Source organism: Engraulis encrasicolus, chromosome 8 (genome assembly GCF_034702125.1).
Source record: "Engraulis encrasicolus isolate BLACKSEA-1 chromosome 8, IST_EnEncr_1.0, whole genome shotgun sequence".
NCBI classification, from domain to species: domain Eukaryota; kingdom Metazoa; phylum Chordata; class Actinopteri; order Clupeiformes; family Engraulidae; genus Engraulis; species Engraulis encrasicolus.
In genome coordinates this window covers 27012953-27026560 of record NC_085864.1, presented here as the reverse complement: position 1 = coordinate 27026560, position 13608 = coordinate 27012953, and the positions used below count along the sequence as shown (strand labels likewise).

General features: G+C 45.8%; 1 protein-coding gene across 2 annotated transcripts; it reads left to right on the top strand.

Annotated features, from left to right (window-relative positions):
• The first annotated feature begins 6275 nt into the window (after positions 1-6275).
• Positions 6276-13021, top strand: slitrk3a (SLIT and NTRK-like family, member 3a). 2 transcript variants are annotated; one of them, XM_063205328.1, is made up of 3 exons: positions 6276-6364; positions 6814-6897; positions 8060-13021. In XM_063205328.1, exon 3 carries the CDS (start codon positions 8109-8111, stop codon positions 10719-10721), a length of 2613 nt encoding a protein of 870 aa, XP_063061398.1. In that variant the 5' UTR covers positions 6276-6364; positions 6814-6897; positions 8060-8108; the 3' UTR covers positions 10722-13021. The 2 variants fall into 2 exon arrangements, with proteins under 2 accessions (XP_063061398.1, XP_063061399.1); XM_063205329.1 differs by lacking the exons at positions 6276-6364; positions 6814-6897 and adding an exon at positions 7028-7662.
• Positions 13022-13608: the final 587 nt, after the last annotated feature.

Sequence of the window (13608 nt, the reverse complement as noted above, 5' to 3'; positions counted from 1 at the left end):
GCAGTCCACCCTGCTGTCTGGCTGCGCTTTGTGTCTGATGGAAAAAAAATAAAGGGGCTGTGAGGTTGATGAGACTGATAGTGTTTTAGCTTGCATTTGCTACATTTTCTGGCCATTAGTTCTCCCCTCATACACTCCCCATTCTCTCTCTCTCTCTCTCTCTCTCTCTCTCTCTCTCTCTCTCTCTCTCTCTCTCTCTCTCTCTCTCTCTCTCTCTCTCTCTCTTTTTTCTCTCTCTCTTTTCTCTCTCTCTCTCTCTCTCTCTCTCTCTCTCTCTCTCTCTCTCTCTCTCTCTCTCTCTCTCTCTCTCTCGGTTTCTCTCTCTCTTCCCTTGAGGTTCTGTTGTGAATTAGGGTATACTTTCTCACAAGTCACACTTAAAGAAAGAACGAGACAGTTTGGGGCTAGGGCGAGCTACATTGTAAAAAAAAAAAGAAAAGAAAAGGAATACAAAAAGCAACACTTAAAAGATCTTGCTGTAGGTCTCTGTGTTGGCACCACACAATGCCACCGAGAAGGCCATCTGTACTCCCAAGGAACGCTCTGATGTCCCCAAATGATGCAAAACAAATGGGAGGTGGAAAAGGAGGTTGGGGGCTTAAGAAGCATCGACGGACTTCAAACATTTGGCAATTTAAAAAAAAAATGTTGCTGAGCTCAGGCCCAATTCAGCAACCAACACAATGAGCTCTTGCACAACCTGGGCTGTTAGTGATGAAAATCAGATGGTCTTGTTGGTCATTGTTATTGCACAGCACTTCGCAGCACACTGTGCACACAATGGAATTCACCACCTGCATTTAACCCATCAGACACACATGAACAGGAGAAGCCATGGCAATTGCAACCGGGAATAAAGAGCTCCGGGACGGTGCTATGCTCAGATCACCTCAGTCATGAAGGATCTGCCCTGGAAGATGGAAGGTCTGAATGGCTACCTACCGCAGACCCAAATTTGCTTTAACCACTTAGTGCAGAGGCTCTATTATAACCTTATTGCCAATAAAAGTGTAATGAGTAAGTCTAAGTTTAAGTCTTCAAAGAGTGAATAGGGCCGTCGACGGGCCCATCTGCAGTAAGAGGCTACGGTTCACGGATGGTGAGTATAACACCTCCATCACGGGTGTGCCGTGACGTTTATCCATGCATGGCCACAGACTGACATCTGTAATTATCTACATCAAACCTGTAAGAAATTGTCAGAGGGGTGTGCTGTTGGGAGTTGCCAGCATAGCGCTGCTGAAATTTTCTGTTCAGGTTTTCAGTTGCTGGCATAGGACTCTTCCTGTAAGATTTTTCAGTCAGTCAGTTCTGTCTGTCTGGCTTTTTGGATGCTGGGTGACAGCATGCTAAAAAGAAGTTTAAAAAGCCCAGATATTGTCTAAGCTACCTAAGCTGGATGGTCATTGTGATGGTACAGTACAGTAGGTTTTAGTAACAGCATCAAAGCGAAACCACTACTGAAAGTACCCATTGGTCACTGTTGATGAAATGTCATCATTATGTCACTGAAATTATTTTAAAACCAAACTAACATCTTGCTTCTTTGTGCCTATACCACTGTTATGTAGTTTTGTATGTTTCCACAAGCATTTCTTGTCAATGGTTAATGCTTGGCAGTAAAATAACATTTTCTTATGCATCATGCCTATATGGAACTCGAAATGACCTTTCACATTTCAAACTGCGTAAGTATTAAGTGGTTTCCTGGGGAGTGAGACCTTTGACAACTGTAAGCACTGTGAAGCCAAAAGTTGCAACGTTAGGGTGAGCAAGGAAGTCCAAACAAGTCCAAACTCCTCCAGCAACAAGGGGATACATTAATAAGATGCATGCAGAAGTCCTGCTGGGTTACCCCCAAAATGCTGTAGGTCAGTTAAAAAGACATCCTAAATCCCTTCAAAAGCTTAGCCTTAGCTTAGATCAGCAAGCAGCATAAACCTTATGTCTGTCAGGTTTTGACATTTTTCCTTTTAAGCCCTCCATTCAAGGAGTTCTGTCTTCAGCATCTAATGTTGGGTGTTGAAAGCGGTAAGTGCTGTCAGGTGAAAGTCCACCCCCCAGAGAGCACTCCCTGCAGGGGACCCTGGAAGAGGGAGGAGAAGGCACATTGCTCTAACCTGACTCTCGCGCAGATGGATTGTCATCCCACGAAGTGTAACGAAGATGCACGAAGCACTAGGGGTCTCGCGAGAGCCAGGCTAACATTGCTCTACAGGGCCAGATTAACGCACAGCCTCGATATGGCTGCAGCCTTATATGGGCCCCCACCTGCCAGAGGACCCCTGATTGGCCAAAAGGGATAAAATTGCAAAATTGTGACAAGATTCAATATTGAAAAATGTCTGACTCTGAAGAAGACGCACACGGCGTCGAAACGTCAGTCATTATGTTTTCACCACAATAAAATACTAAAAAGTATCTGAGTGCTCCAGTCATCCCTAGCCTAGTCTTTCCGAAGTGGACCAGTTTATTCTACATTGTATACCGTCCTGGACTGGACGCACCAAGAAGGTTAGAGCGCACGTGACTTCCCTTTTACGAATTGAAAAATGTCTGTTGTGTTCAGTACAATTGGTAGATAAGTTATCCTTAATTCCTAGGTCGTAATTATTGGGGGCCCCACAACTACCTGTAGCCTCTTTGAGGCCCCAGATCATCTTCATCTGGCTCTACCACCACTATGTCATGATTTATTGACATACACAGGTGGGTGATGCACTTGGAGAGAGAGAGAGAATCAGTGAGAGGGTGACGGTGATGGAAAGCAGTCTATAAGAAAATTGTGCAGTGACGATTAATTGGTTTAAGCGCATAGCGGACCAGCCACCCCTCAACCACCAGCATGCTACATACATACAGCATAACATGCACTTAAACCGAGTTGAGCCACTCTAAGAAACTTGTGAAGGAAGGAGTTTTTGAGAGTGAGAGAAAAGAAGAGGGGAGAGAGAAAGGGGGGTAGGGAGGTAGGGAGGTAGGGAGCTAGAGGCTACAGGTGCATGAAGAAATGCAATGGAGGGGTGAAGGAGAGGAGTGCTGTGCTATGGCAAGGAACCATGAGCACAGGAGGCATTTGGGAGATGGATGCAGGAGGAGTGGAGGAAGAGAAGAGCTGATATCAGGAGAGGTGCACTGAGCACAGGGAATTCAACTCTCTCTCCAGCACCATTATGGACATCTTCACTTGCTTCACTCTGGCTTTGTGTGTGTGTGTGTGTGTGTGTGTGTGTGTGTGTGTGTGTGTGTGTGTGTGTGTGTGTGTGTGTGTGTGTGTGTGTGTGTGTGTGTGTGTGTGTGTGTGTGTGTGTGTGTGTGAGAGAGAGAGAGAGAGAGAGAGAGAGAGGAGAGAGGAGAGAGAGAGAGAGAGAGAGAGAGAGAGAGAGAGAGAGAGAGAGAGAGAGAAGCAGAACTTGATGGAACATTGGAAGGTACACTACACAGAAAACTGCAAGGAAGGAAGACAGTCCTGTCAAACCATCTCTGTCTTTTAAGTGTTTTGTAACTTCACATTTGGGAATCTCAGAGGGTCTTTTTTGGTTGTTTGTGAACTTTTTTCCAACTAAAGATGTACAAGTTAGCTTGCATACGATTGTTGTCAAATGTTTAATGGAAATGAAGCCCAACATCTGATAAAATTGGATAAATGCGAGTGCTTGGTGCCGGTTATGAGAATAGAGGATACATTACATAAGTAGAAGTGTCTTGTAGTGGATGAAAAGTACTGTCGCGATTCTGGGTTTGAGTAGCTCGTTCACGTCTGCCTTGCTTGAATTTAGTGACCTTTCTTTGGTGACTGGCCGACTGTTGGGGTAATGCATGGTCCCCTGTGGCAGGGACCAACAAAAGCACTTGTAATTGCTCCGTCCAGCGGCTCAAGGACATGGAGGATGGAGAAGAGCACATAGACAAGAGGTTGGGGCGAGACCTTGCTGAGTAAGTTCCAGGTAAGAGAGAAAACAACCTCTGCACCAGTATTACAACAATTTGTGTGCAAAGAAAAGCACATGCGGCCCTTACTACCCCCCCCCCCCACACACACACACACACACACACTGGGCCAGTGGTTCTCAACCTTCTTTGATCAAATGCCCCCTTGACCTCATCATAAGCCTCCCAACACCCCCTTGACATCATACGCCTACCAACGACCCCCCTTCATTCTTCTCAACGCCCCTCTAGGGCTCCCCAATGCCCCCTGGGTGGCTGTAGCGCCCTCGTAGAGAAACACAATTATATGCCATAATGCATTCTATACAATTTCAATAGTAGATGTGCATAATAGCTGTACTTATGTATGCTATTTTGCATATAGCTCAGCTAGAACCAAAATCACAGTATCTGGATGTGTTTTGTTCTTACAAATGTTGTGATCCCTAACAACGACTACATGGTAAGACAGGGAAAAGATACTGTGAGTCAGATCTAGAGTGTGAAAGAAGACAGCTGACTTTTAAGACTGACTGTGTATTCTCCGGTGATCTTCAGCATCAGCTGCAAACACACAGACACCCCCCCTCTCTCACACACACACACACTCTCTCTCTCCATGTTTCTTCTTTCTGTATCTCTGTCTATTTAGGTCCTGTATATGAACTTCTTCACTGAGATACACCATAACATCACGAGCCAGAGGCCCAATCAATCAACAATGGTAGAATAAAGCAAGATTGTTTCCAAGCATTACTGGATACCCAGGAAACCGTGAACTGGAAGTTGTTCAGACATTTCAGATTTTAATAGTTCTGGAAACTGTCCTTGTTGGCTTCACAAAGCCCATTTGATGATGCACAAATCAAATTGGAATGTTCCAAGGCGCCTGCAACAAAACATGTTTTGGAGACTCTTTTGGGATATGTTTGGAAACTCTCCCTGGACAGGCTCCCCATGCTGATCACGACTACCACGTTTAGCTCGAGCTATTCCACTTCCAAAGTCATAAATACCGCTGTCAGATATTGGCAAGTGATATATTTTGACAACACGTGTCTAAATTTGGGGTGCATGAGGGGTGATGCTACGGTATGATTAATAGATGCAGCATTTCCAACACCAATTATGGCTCGGCATTTCCAAAAAAGAAGCGAAATGAAATTATGAATGCATGTTTAAAGCGCCGCACTTTAAAGGTCGCCTTCACGGGCCATGTAAGTGCTCATCTCCACAAATTACAGCCTTTAAAAATTCGACACGTGGCAGCGGAAAGAAAACACGGCAGGCAAATGCATATAGTGCTATAATGGGCAATATTCAAAGGAAGCCTAATTTGCATCCATTTAGACGTGCCCCACGCGCAGCGCTTTGTTGCCCGCTGCAGGCGGCGCGCGGCAACGGCACAAGGAGTGGTGCACCGAGGGAGAGCAGAGCAAGTGCGCGGCGAGCAGTCTCCCCCTCTGCTGCAGAAAGATCGAAGTGAGGGTTCGTTCACCTATGCACCCCTAGAGGGGAGGCGGGACCAAACTTGGGTGTGCGTAACAGCTGCGCAGCATTACATTTAGCAAATTGCGCACTGATTTCTGTCTTCTCATAAGAATTGTCTGGAGACTAAACGAATGAAATCACTTGTCCGAGAAATCTTCCAGAGCCACAAAGACCCGGGAATTGGCGTGCGCATGGTGTTTGAAAGATGAAAAGTTGTTCAACTTTGCCCTAATGAGTAAATACGTAAAGACTCCTCATCAGTGCATGCCGTCATCATTTTCCGGAGGAGCTCCGTGCCTTACGGGGGCCACACAGCAGCTCCAATGCCGTCGCTAACGGTCTACCCCAAACATTGGAGAGCGCCCTGATGCGCGCTCCCGGTGCCGCACTCGGCACGCTTAACCACCCGCACCTCCTCCCTCTCCAAGCATCACCCTCGACGCTTCCAACGCCAACGTCTCTCCGATCTCTCTCTCCCCTCCCTTCGCTCCCTTTTTCGTTCCCTTTTCCTCCAGCTCGTTTCCGTGACGTCTGAAGAGACCTGATCAGGAACGGCTCTTCTCGGCATGATCCCGCATCCAAGCGATGCTGCTGCAGCGGGGGACGAAGCGCCTCTCGGAGCGGAGCTGAGCTGAGCCTTTCCCGGCACTGTTGAGTTCCAGTCGGACCGAGGCGAGGGGACCTGCATCAGAAACAAACCTATAGAAAGCTTGGACATTACATGCGCATCACGTCTTCATTTTTTTCTCTTTCGCCTCAGTCACAGTGAAAGGAGAGAGAGAGAGAGAGAGAGAGAGAGAGAGAGAGAGAGAGAGAGAGAGAGAGAGAGAGAGAGAGAGAGAGAGAGAGAGAGAGAGAGAGACGAGATGATGGAGAGACAAGATCCAACGGTCTTTTAACTGTTTTTTTTCTCGGATATTAACAAATGCCGCTTCCAAAGAAGGTGAGTGATGCCTTTGACTGCTTATTTGAAATTCATAAAGCCGATACATGCAGACCAACCCCACACCAACGTATGCAGGTTTATTTTTCAATACCTAGACAAAAGAAACAGTTGTTTTCCCTTTCAGTATACCCTGCTTATATGCCCAGCTTGGTTTAACGACATTGGAGACATTTTGATACTTTAATAGTCATTTGTTCCACTTGACCTATGACAAACTGTTCAACAGATTAGGAGAGATATAAAATACGTTTTTGAATGTAATTTGTTTGATGCCTCTGAGCTCGTTTCATTGAGCTGTATTGTGTAGTCTATTGAGAGACTTGTGCCTTTCTTTTCGTGTGTGTGTGTGTGTGTGTGTGTGTGTGTGTGTGTGTGTGTGTGTGTGTGTGTGTGTGTGTGTGTGTGTGTGTGTGTGTGTGTTTCATTCCTATGTATATCTCTTTCAGCCAGCAATCTGACGCTATCTGGGACTGCCCATCTCGACATCCACTCGATTCGGGAGATGTAAAGTTGAGACCCATTAAAACCGAGTAGGTACCCGTGCCATCGATCCGAGTGGATGACAGGGCATCCGTGATGAGGTTATATGTGTTTTTGCGTGTGTGGATTTCAGTAGCTTAACACCCGACGGAGACGTGTGAGAGGGGAGGGGGGCAGGAGCGGCATAAAGTATTCCATTCATCGCAGAATGCAGTCACTTTCCTATTGCGGAAGGCAGAACAGACAGCATTTCGCGCATACTTACTCTCCTTGAAGGACAATTCTGTATTATTTGGATTTTGTATGGAGCAACTGAGCACAGTTTCCTTGTGGGAGAAGCCGGGAGAGGACAGGCTGTAACAAGCATAGCCTATCGTGCGAGAGTGGGACTCGGCTCGAGTCGTCTATTAGTTTCTTCACCGATCTGCAGATAGACCCCGCTATTGCGATAACAGCAAATCACGGGCTCAGTCTGCGGGGGGGAAACAGCGAAGTTAGGCTGAGGAGGTTTAACTTGACATTTACTGGCTACGTTGATGGTGCTTTCAGTTAACATCAATTGATTTAAGTGGTGAACTCTGCAGTCGGTGGATTTTTTTTTGTCCCAGAAATACCCAAACAGATGTAGATGCGGCTTTTTTACGCACACGACTCGGATTGGAATGAATCATTTTTTGTTTAGTCTGCCCAATCTAATATGGGCGCAGGTGCAGGACTGAGAGACGCGGCATGTTGTCAGCCGTCTTCTGTTTTCTTTGCGATGTGTTCGAGTGCCGTGCTGCTGATGGATCCAGTCAGAGTCGCAGTTAACAAGGGTAAGATTTGATGTATCCCCGGAAATCGCACCGTCAGAATTGTGCTGGGTACATCTTGATTTTTTGTAATATAGATTCACCGTATGAATCTGGGAAATAGTGAAATCATACTGGTCCATTTGGCTACTGAAATGCACACACATGGATTGACTTGATAATGTGTTTGGATGTTTGTTTGGATGTTTGCATGGGTTTCATTTAAAAGTGTCAAATATGTGTTTGCGCATGTACACTTGGTTTTACTGTTGTGCCTGAATGGAAAAAAAATGTAAACGTGACATGATTGCTACTCATAGGCTATTTGGCGACTTAGTGCCCACTTCAGTCCGTGGAAGTCAGCCCACCTGATCTTCTGTTCTCTCTCTCTCTTTCTCTCTCTCTCTCTCCCTTTTTCCAGTGCTGTGAAGTGGCTCATAGCCGTCGCTTCATCAGGTCTCGGCGGAAGGATGCTGTGGGTAACCCTGCTAAGCACAATAGCTTTAGGATGGACTACGCCGATCCCCATGCTGGACGACTCGGAGGAGATAGACGAGCCTTGTTTTGACCCCTGCTACTGTGAAGTGAAGGAGGGCATTTTCCACGTCCACTGCGACAGCAAAGGATTTACAAATGTCAGTCAGATATCACAATCATGGACGAGGCCGTTCAAGCTCAACCTGCAGAGAAACTCGATGCGCAAGTTGTACTTCAATAGCTTCTTGCATCTGAACAATGCCATCTCACTCAACCTGGGGAACAATGCGCTACAGGACATCCACGTTGGCGCGTTCAACGGCTTGAACCTTTTGAAAAAGCTTTTTCTGCACGAAAACAAACTGGAAGTGTTCAGAAACGACACCTTCCTGGGCCTGGAGAGCCTCGAGTATTTGCAGGCTGATTATAATGTTATTAAAAGAATAGAGAGCGGGGCATTTAGAAACCTGCACAAACTCAAAGTGCTTATTTTGAATGACAATTTAATCCCCGTTCTGCCCAGTATGCTATTCAGATCAGTCTCTCTCACGCACCTTGACCTACGCGGCAACCGGTTGAAGATTCTGCCTTACAAGGGCACGCTGGAGTTTATTGGCCGCACTCTCATGGAGCTTCAGTTGGAGGAGAACCCGTGGAACTGCGTGTGTGAGATTGTGCAGCTCAAAACGTGGCTTGAGCGCATCCCTTACACCGCCTTGGTTGGTGACATAACGTGTGAGCACCCCTTTCACTTGCATGGCAAGGACCTGCGAGAGATTAAACGGGGCGAGCTGTGCCCTTTGATGTCAGAGGCAGAGGTAGAGGCCAAGCTTGGCATCCCCAAAGTACCGTTCAGCAATGAGAACCCGTGGCCCACCAAGCCCTCCTCCATGCTGTCCTCGTTCCACAACACTGCCTCGTCGGTGGAATACAGGGAGAGACCCCCGAAGCCAACCAAACGGCCCAGACCCACTAAAACCCCACCAACCCCACGCAGTATCTACCCCGGGCCAAATCAGCCGCCCGTAGCCGGGTATCAGACGAGACCGCCCATTCCTATCATCTGCCCAGCGGGATGCATCTGCAATTTGCACATCAATGATTTGGGGCTTACCGTCAATTGTAAAGAGAAAGGCATCCATAACATATCCGAACTGTTGCCACGCCCATTAAATGCCAAGAAGCTGTACTTGAGTGGAAACTTGATACAAAAAATTTACAGATCAGATTTTTGGAATTTTTCCAGTTTGGATTTATTGCACCTGGGTAACAATCGTATATCATACGTACAAGAGGGCGCGTTCATCAACCTACCCAACTTGAAAAGCCTATACCTGAATGGCAACGACATAGAAAGGCTAACCCCGGGGATGTTTCGGGGACTTCAGACTCTGAGTTACCTGTATTTTGAGTACAATGTGATACGAGAGATACAGCCTGCCGCATTCAGCCTGATGCCGAATCTGCAGCTGGTTTTTCTGAACGACAACCTGCTGCGCACTTTGCCCGTTGATGCGTTTGCTGGCACCTCGCTGGCCAGGCTCAACCTGCGCAACAACTACTTTCTCCACCTGCCAGTCAGCGGGGTGCTGGAGCACCTGCACTCCATTGTCCAGATTGACTTGCACCAGAACCCCTGGGACTGCTCCTGTGACATCATTCCGCTGAAACAGTGGATGGAGAAGCTGAGCTCCGTCATTGTTGTTGGCGAGGTGATTTGCAAAACGCCTGAGTTTGCTTTTGGCAAGGATTTACGCTTACTCGACCCCGAGGTCATCTGTCCCGAGTTAAAGTTCACGGCACCTTCCGCTGCCTCTCCCGATGACATGACATCCACTAGCACTTTTGGATTAGGATACGCCCCGGCGACTGGCGCTGTCCCCCTCTCGGTGCTGATCCTCAGCCTGCTCATTCTGTTCATATCGGCCGTGTTTGTGGCCGCGGGTCTGTTCGCCTTCGTCCTGAGACGACGGAAGAAACTGCCCTTCAGAAAGCGACAGGAGGTGGACCTGACTGGCATTCAGATGCAGTGCAGGATATTCGAAGAGCGACAGACAGCCTCGCCCGAGAAACCACCCGGCCATGTCTATGAATATATCCCCCATCCCGTCACACAAATGTGCAACAATCCCATATACAAACCGCGAGAGGGAGAAGGCGAGGAGCAGTTCACCGAGACCAAGGAGAACAACAGCAATTACCGAACTCTGCTTGAGAAAGAGAAAGAGTGGACAATGGCTGTGTCCAATTCTCAGCTCAACACCATCGTCACCGTCAATCAGGCGGGGGACATAGCAGCTTTTCACGAAAACGGGGGGCTTTGCCCCACTGTCATAGACAGCCAGAGACCCACCCCCACGGTGGGGTTCGTAGACTGCCTGTATGGCACCGTTCCTAAATTAAAGGACATGCACGTTGCACACGCACACCCCCCAGGAATGCAATACCCCGACTTACAGCAAGACGCCAGGTTGAAAGAAACACTACTTTTCACCGCGGGGAAAGGATATCCCGACCCAACCCAAAGCGAATACCTCGAGTTACGAGCCAAGCTCCAGACCAAGCCGGATTACCTCGAAGTGTTGGAGAAATCATATCGATTCTAACCTGAGAAACAATATCTTGGCAGCCCCCCCTCAAAAGATTACGGAACATCATAAAACAAGCATGACAAAAACAAAAAATGGAAAACAACAAAACAAAGCAAAACATATATATCACAAACAAATATTTTCCCCAAGTCGTGTTGGAGGAAGGGCCATACTCAGATATTCAATGAAGTGCCTTTTTCAGAGTAGCCAGCAATGTTATCAACCCTTATTTTTATACAAAACAGATATTTGGTTGCGCAGTGGAGGCGTCAGCGTGTCATTCAAAATACTAGACGAAGCCTTCATGCGCTGAGCGTGCTCACATGGCTCGTGCAGAGAGATCCGCGAGGAGCAGGATGTCTCCACGGCTTGTCTCTCACGCGCGGATATTTGACCAAGGTCTGGCACAGTTTGTAGAATATTGCAGTTTGCTGCATGCATTCAACTGCAGGGGTGGGTATTGCTCCAAACTATCACTCACATATAATAGAGATACTGCAACGCATTATTGTTCAGTGGTCTATTTAATTTTATATTATTACGAAAACAGTCAAAAAAGAGTATCTCTCAAGGACTCACCCAAGGATCAACCTTTGTGAATATATAATGACACTGAAGATTTTATGGAATTCAACGCACTTTCTTAAGAAAAATGCTTCTGGATATTATCACTAACGGCTTTGTAGGAAGCACTTTTAATGTTTTCTCTCACAAAGATTTGAAAAAAATGTGCATATATTTATTCTGTAATTTCAGTGAAAAATTTAACTTGTAAAGGTAATGTTAAATCAATGTATAGTGATTATGCGTCTGGTATAGCCTTCTTAATAAAAACAAACTCTTAAATAAAGAGGTGCTAACGCATACAGTTTGTCTACAACAGCTAGCAGACGTATTGATATGTGGTAATACCAGACTGTGGTTGTCGAATCTGTACATGCCTGGAAATACCTTGAGGTTTGATGATTCGCATCATATTACAATCTTGTTTGCTTCAAACATACAAAAATCAAACTATTCAAGGTCTATAACAGACATTCTCCATGCATGAGAAAAAGTAGGATGTAGGATGTCCAATGACTCTGAAACTCGGGTGGATATGCTTTTGAAATGGAATGGAAATGGGAGGTCTGTTTTCAAATGCTAGAAATGGTTGTTTAGCACACGAGCTGATTGAAACCTGATACAATGTGGAAAAGGGTGAAAGGAAGAAGCATTGTTCATTTTCTCCACAAGGGGGCAACATCGAGACATTCAAAGGTGGTTAACGGCACGTTTTCCCCAACCAGGTTAACCGTGACAGTCCACAAGAGCCCCCTTGCAAAAACGTCTGTGACTAAATTCTGTTCATTATTAAGCGTATAGTGGCAATTCTCTGACCAAGTATAACTCCAGTAAGTGTATTTGTAAATGCTCCTTGTTGTTTGAAGGTCATGTAAGGCATTGTATGCAAGGACTGCCTTTCTCCAGTGATGGAATGTTTTTTCAGTTCTTGGGAGCTTGTGTGGTACCTGATGGGAGGTGTGAATCAGAGAGAGAAAGACAGCGACAGAAGGTCGTAGATATTTTATTTCTCCCTTGACAATTGATACATTGCACTTTTAAATTTGCCGATAAGTTAGACAGAGGTTGTAGGCCCTTGCCTTTCCACAAGATCATTCACCATCTTGTGGATTATTTTTCAACAAAAAAACACAAGTTCCAATCTTTCATCCATCCTTCAGTCATCATTATGACTGAGTCACACATCATCTCAGCTGTCACAGAGTAATTATTGCAGTGTTAATTCATTTAGAGAGTAAGATTGACACAATGAGTGTTAAATATTTCTCCCTGAGTGTTAAACTAACGCTGCAAAACTGGAGTTTGTTTCTCGATAGTGTAGTTGTTAACCAGTTAGCAACTTGGGTGGTTGCCAATGGGAAATTGCATTGCAAACAGCATAGTAGCTAACATAATTATGTCACAACTATGGTTTCGAGAAATGCACCCCTGGGCAGTTGTAGCCTTGCATCCCATCGTAATGCACTCCCACGACCCACAAACAGGCAATCAGGCAGGAGGGATGGTGTAGCGTACTGGTATCTTGCAAAACAAAAAATGTATCCATTTCCCTCTGTGACACTTGGTTCATTAAATTCCCGGAAAGAACACAAATGCTCATTGTACTTCAGCTCGTTAGTCGTGAATTAATCAGAGGTTATGGCACATGGTTGTGATCTGTGACTAAAAATGATGAAAATGATACTTCTTTTTTTTTGCTCACATACACTGACAAGTGTTTTGCCTTTGTTCTAATAAATTATATTTGTATCTATGGCCATCTGGATTCTATTTTGTGCCTCATAAGGTAATTGTGAGGGCTTTGTGTAGTTTATTAATGGTTGTTTTGGTTTGTGATATACGAATCGCAAGGAAACAAGACTCAAACTGTTCATGGTCATTTCTGATGTCTGTATTACTGTGATACACTCTATTATGGAAGGGCTTATTTCTTGGGTTTACTTCAGTCAAACTTTCAGTGTTTTTTGTTTGTTTGATGCTTTTCAAAATGCCATTTCCCCTTTTCTCTCACCTATCTCTGTGGAGTTATATTTAATTTTTGTGGTGATTTGGTGTTACTCTTGTCTCGTTTTCTGGAGAACATATGCTAATTATGCAATTTTGTGTGTGTGTGTGTGTGTGTGTGTGTGTGTGTGTGTGTGTGTGTGTGTGTGTGTGTGTGTGTGTGTGTGTGTGTGTGTGTGTGTGTGTGTGTGAGAGAGAGAGAGAGACAGAGAGAGAGACAGAGACAGAGAATGTGTGCGTGCGTGCGTGTGCATGCTCGTGTGCTCTGGGGAGTAGAGATGGCGAAAGTCACCTTGAGTCAGGCAGGCTCGGCTGCTGTGCTGTTGGTCTCCAG

Coding starts and splice junctions, on each gene's coding strand:
- slitrk3a (XM_063205328.1), top strand. CDS start 8,109: ATGCTGTGGGTAACCCTGCTAAGCACAATAGCTTTAGGATGGACTACG.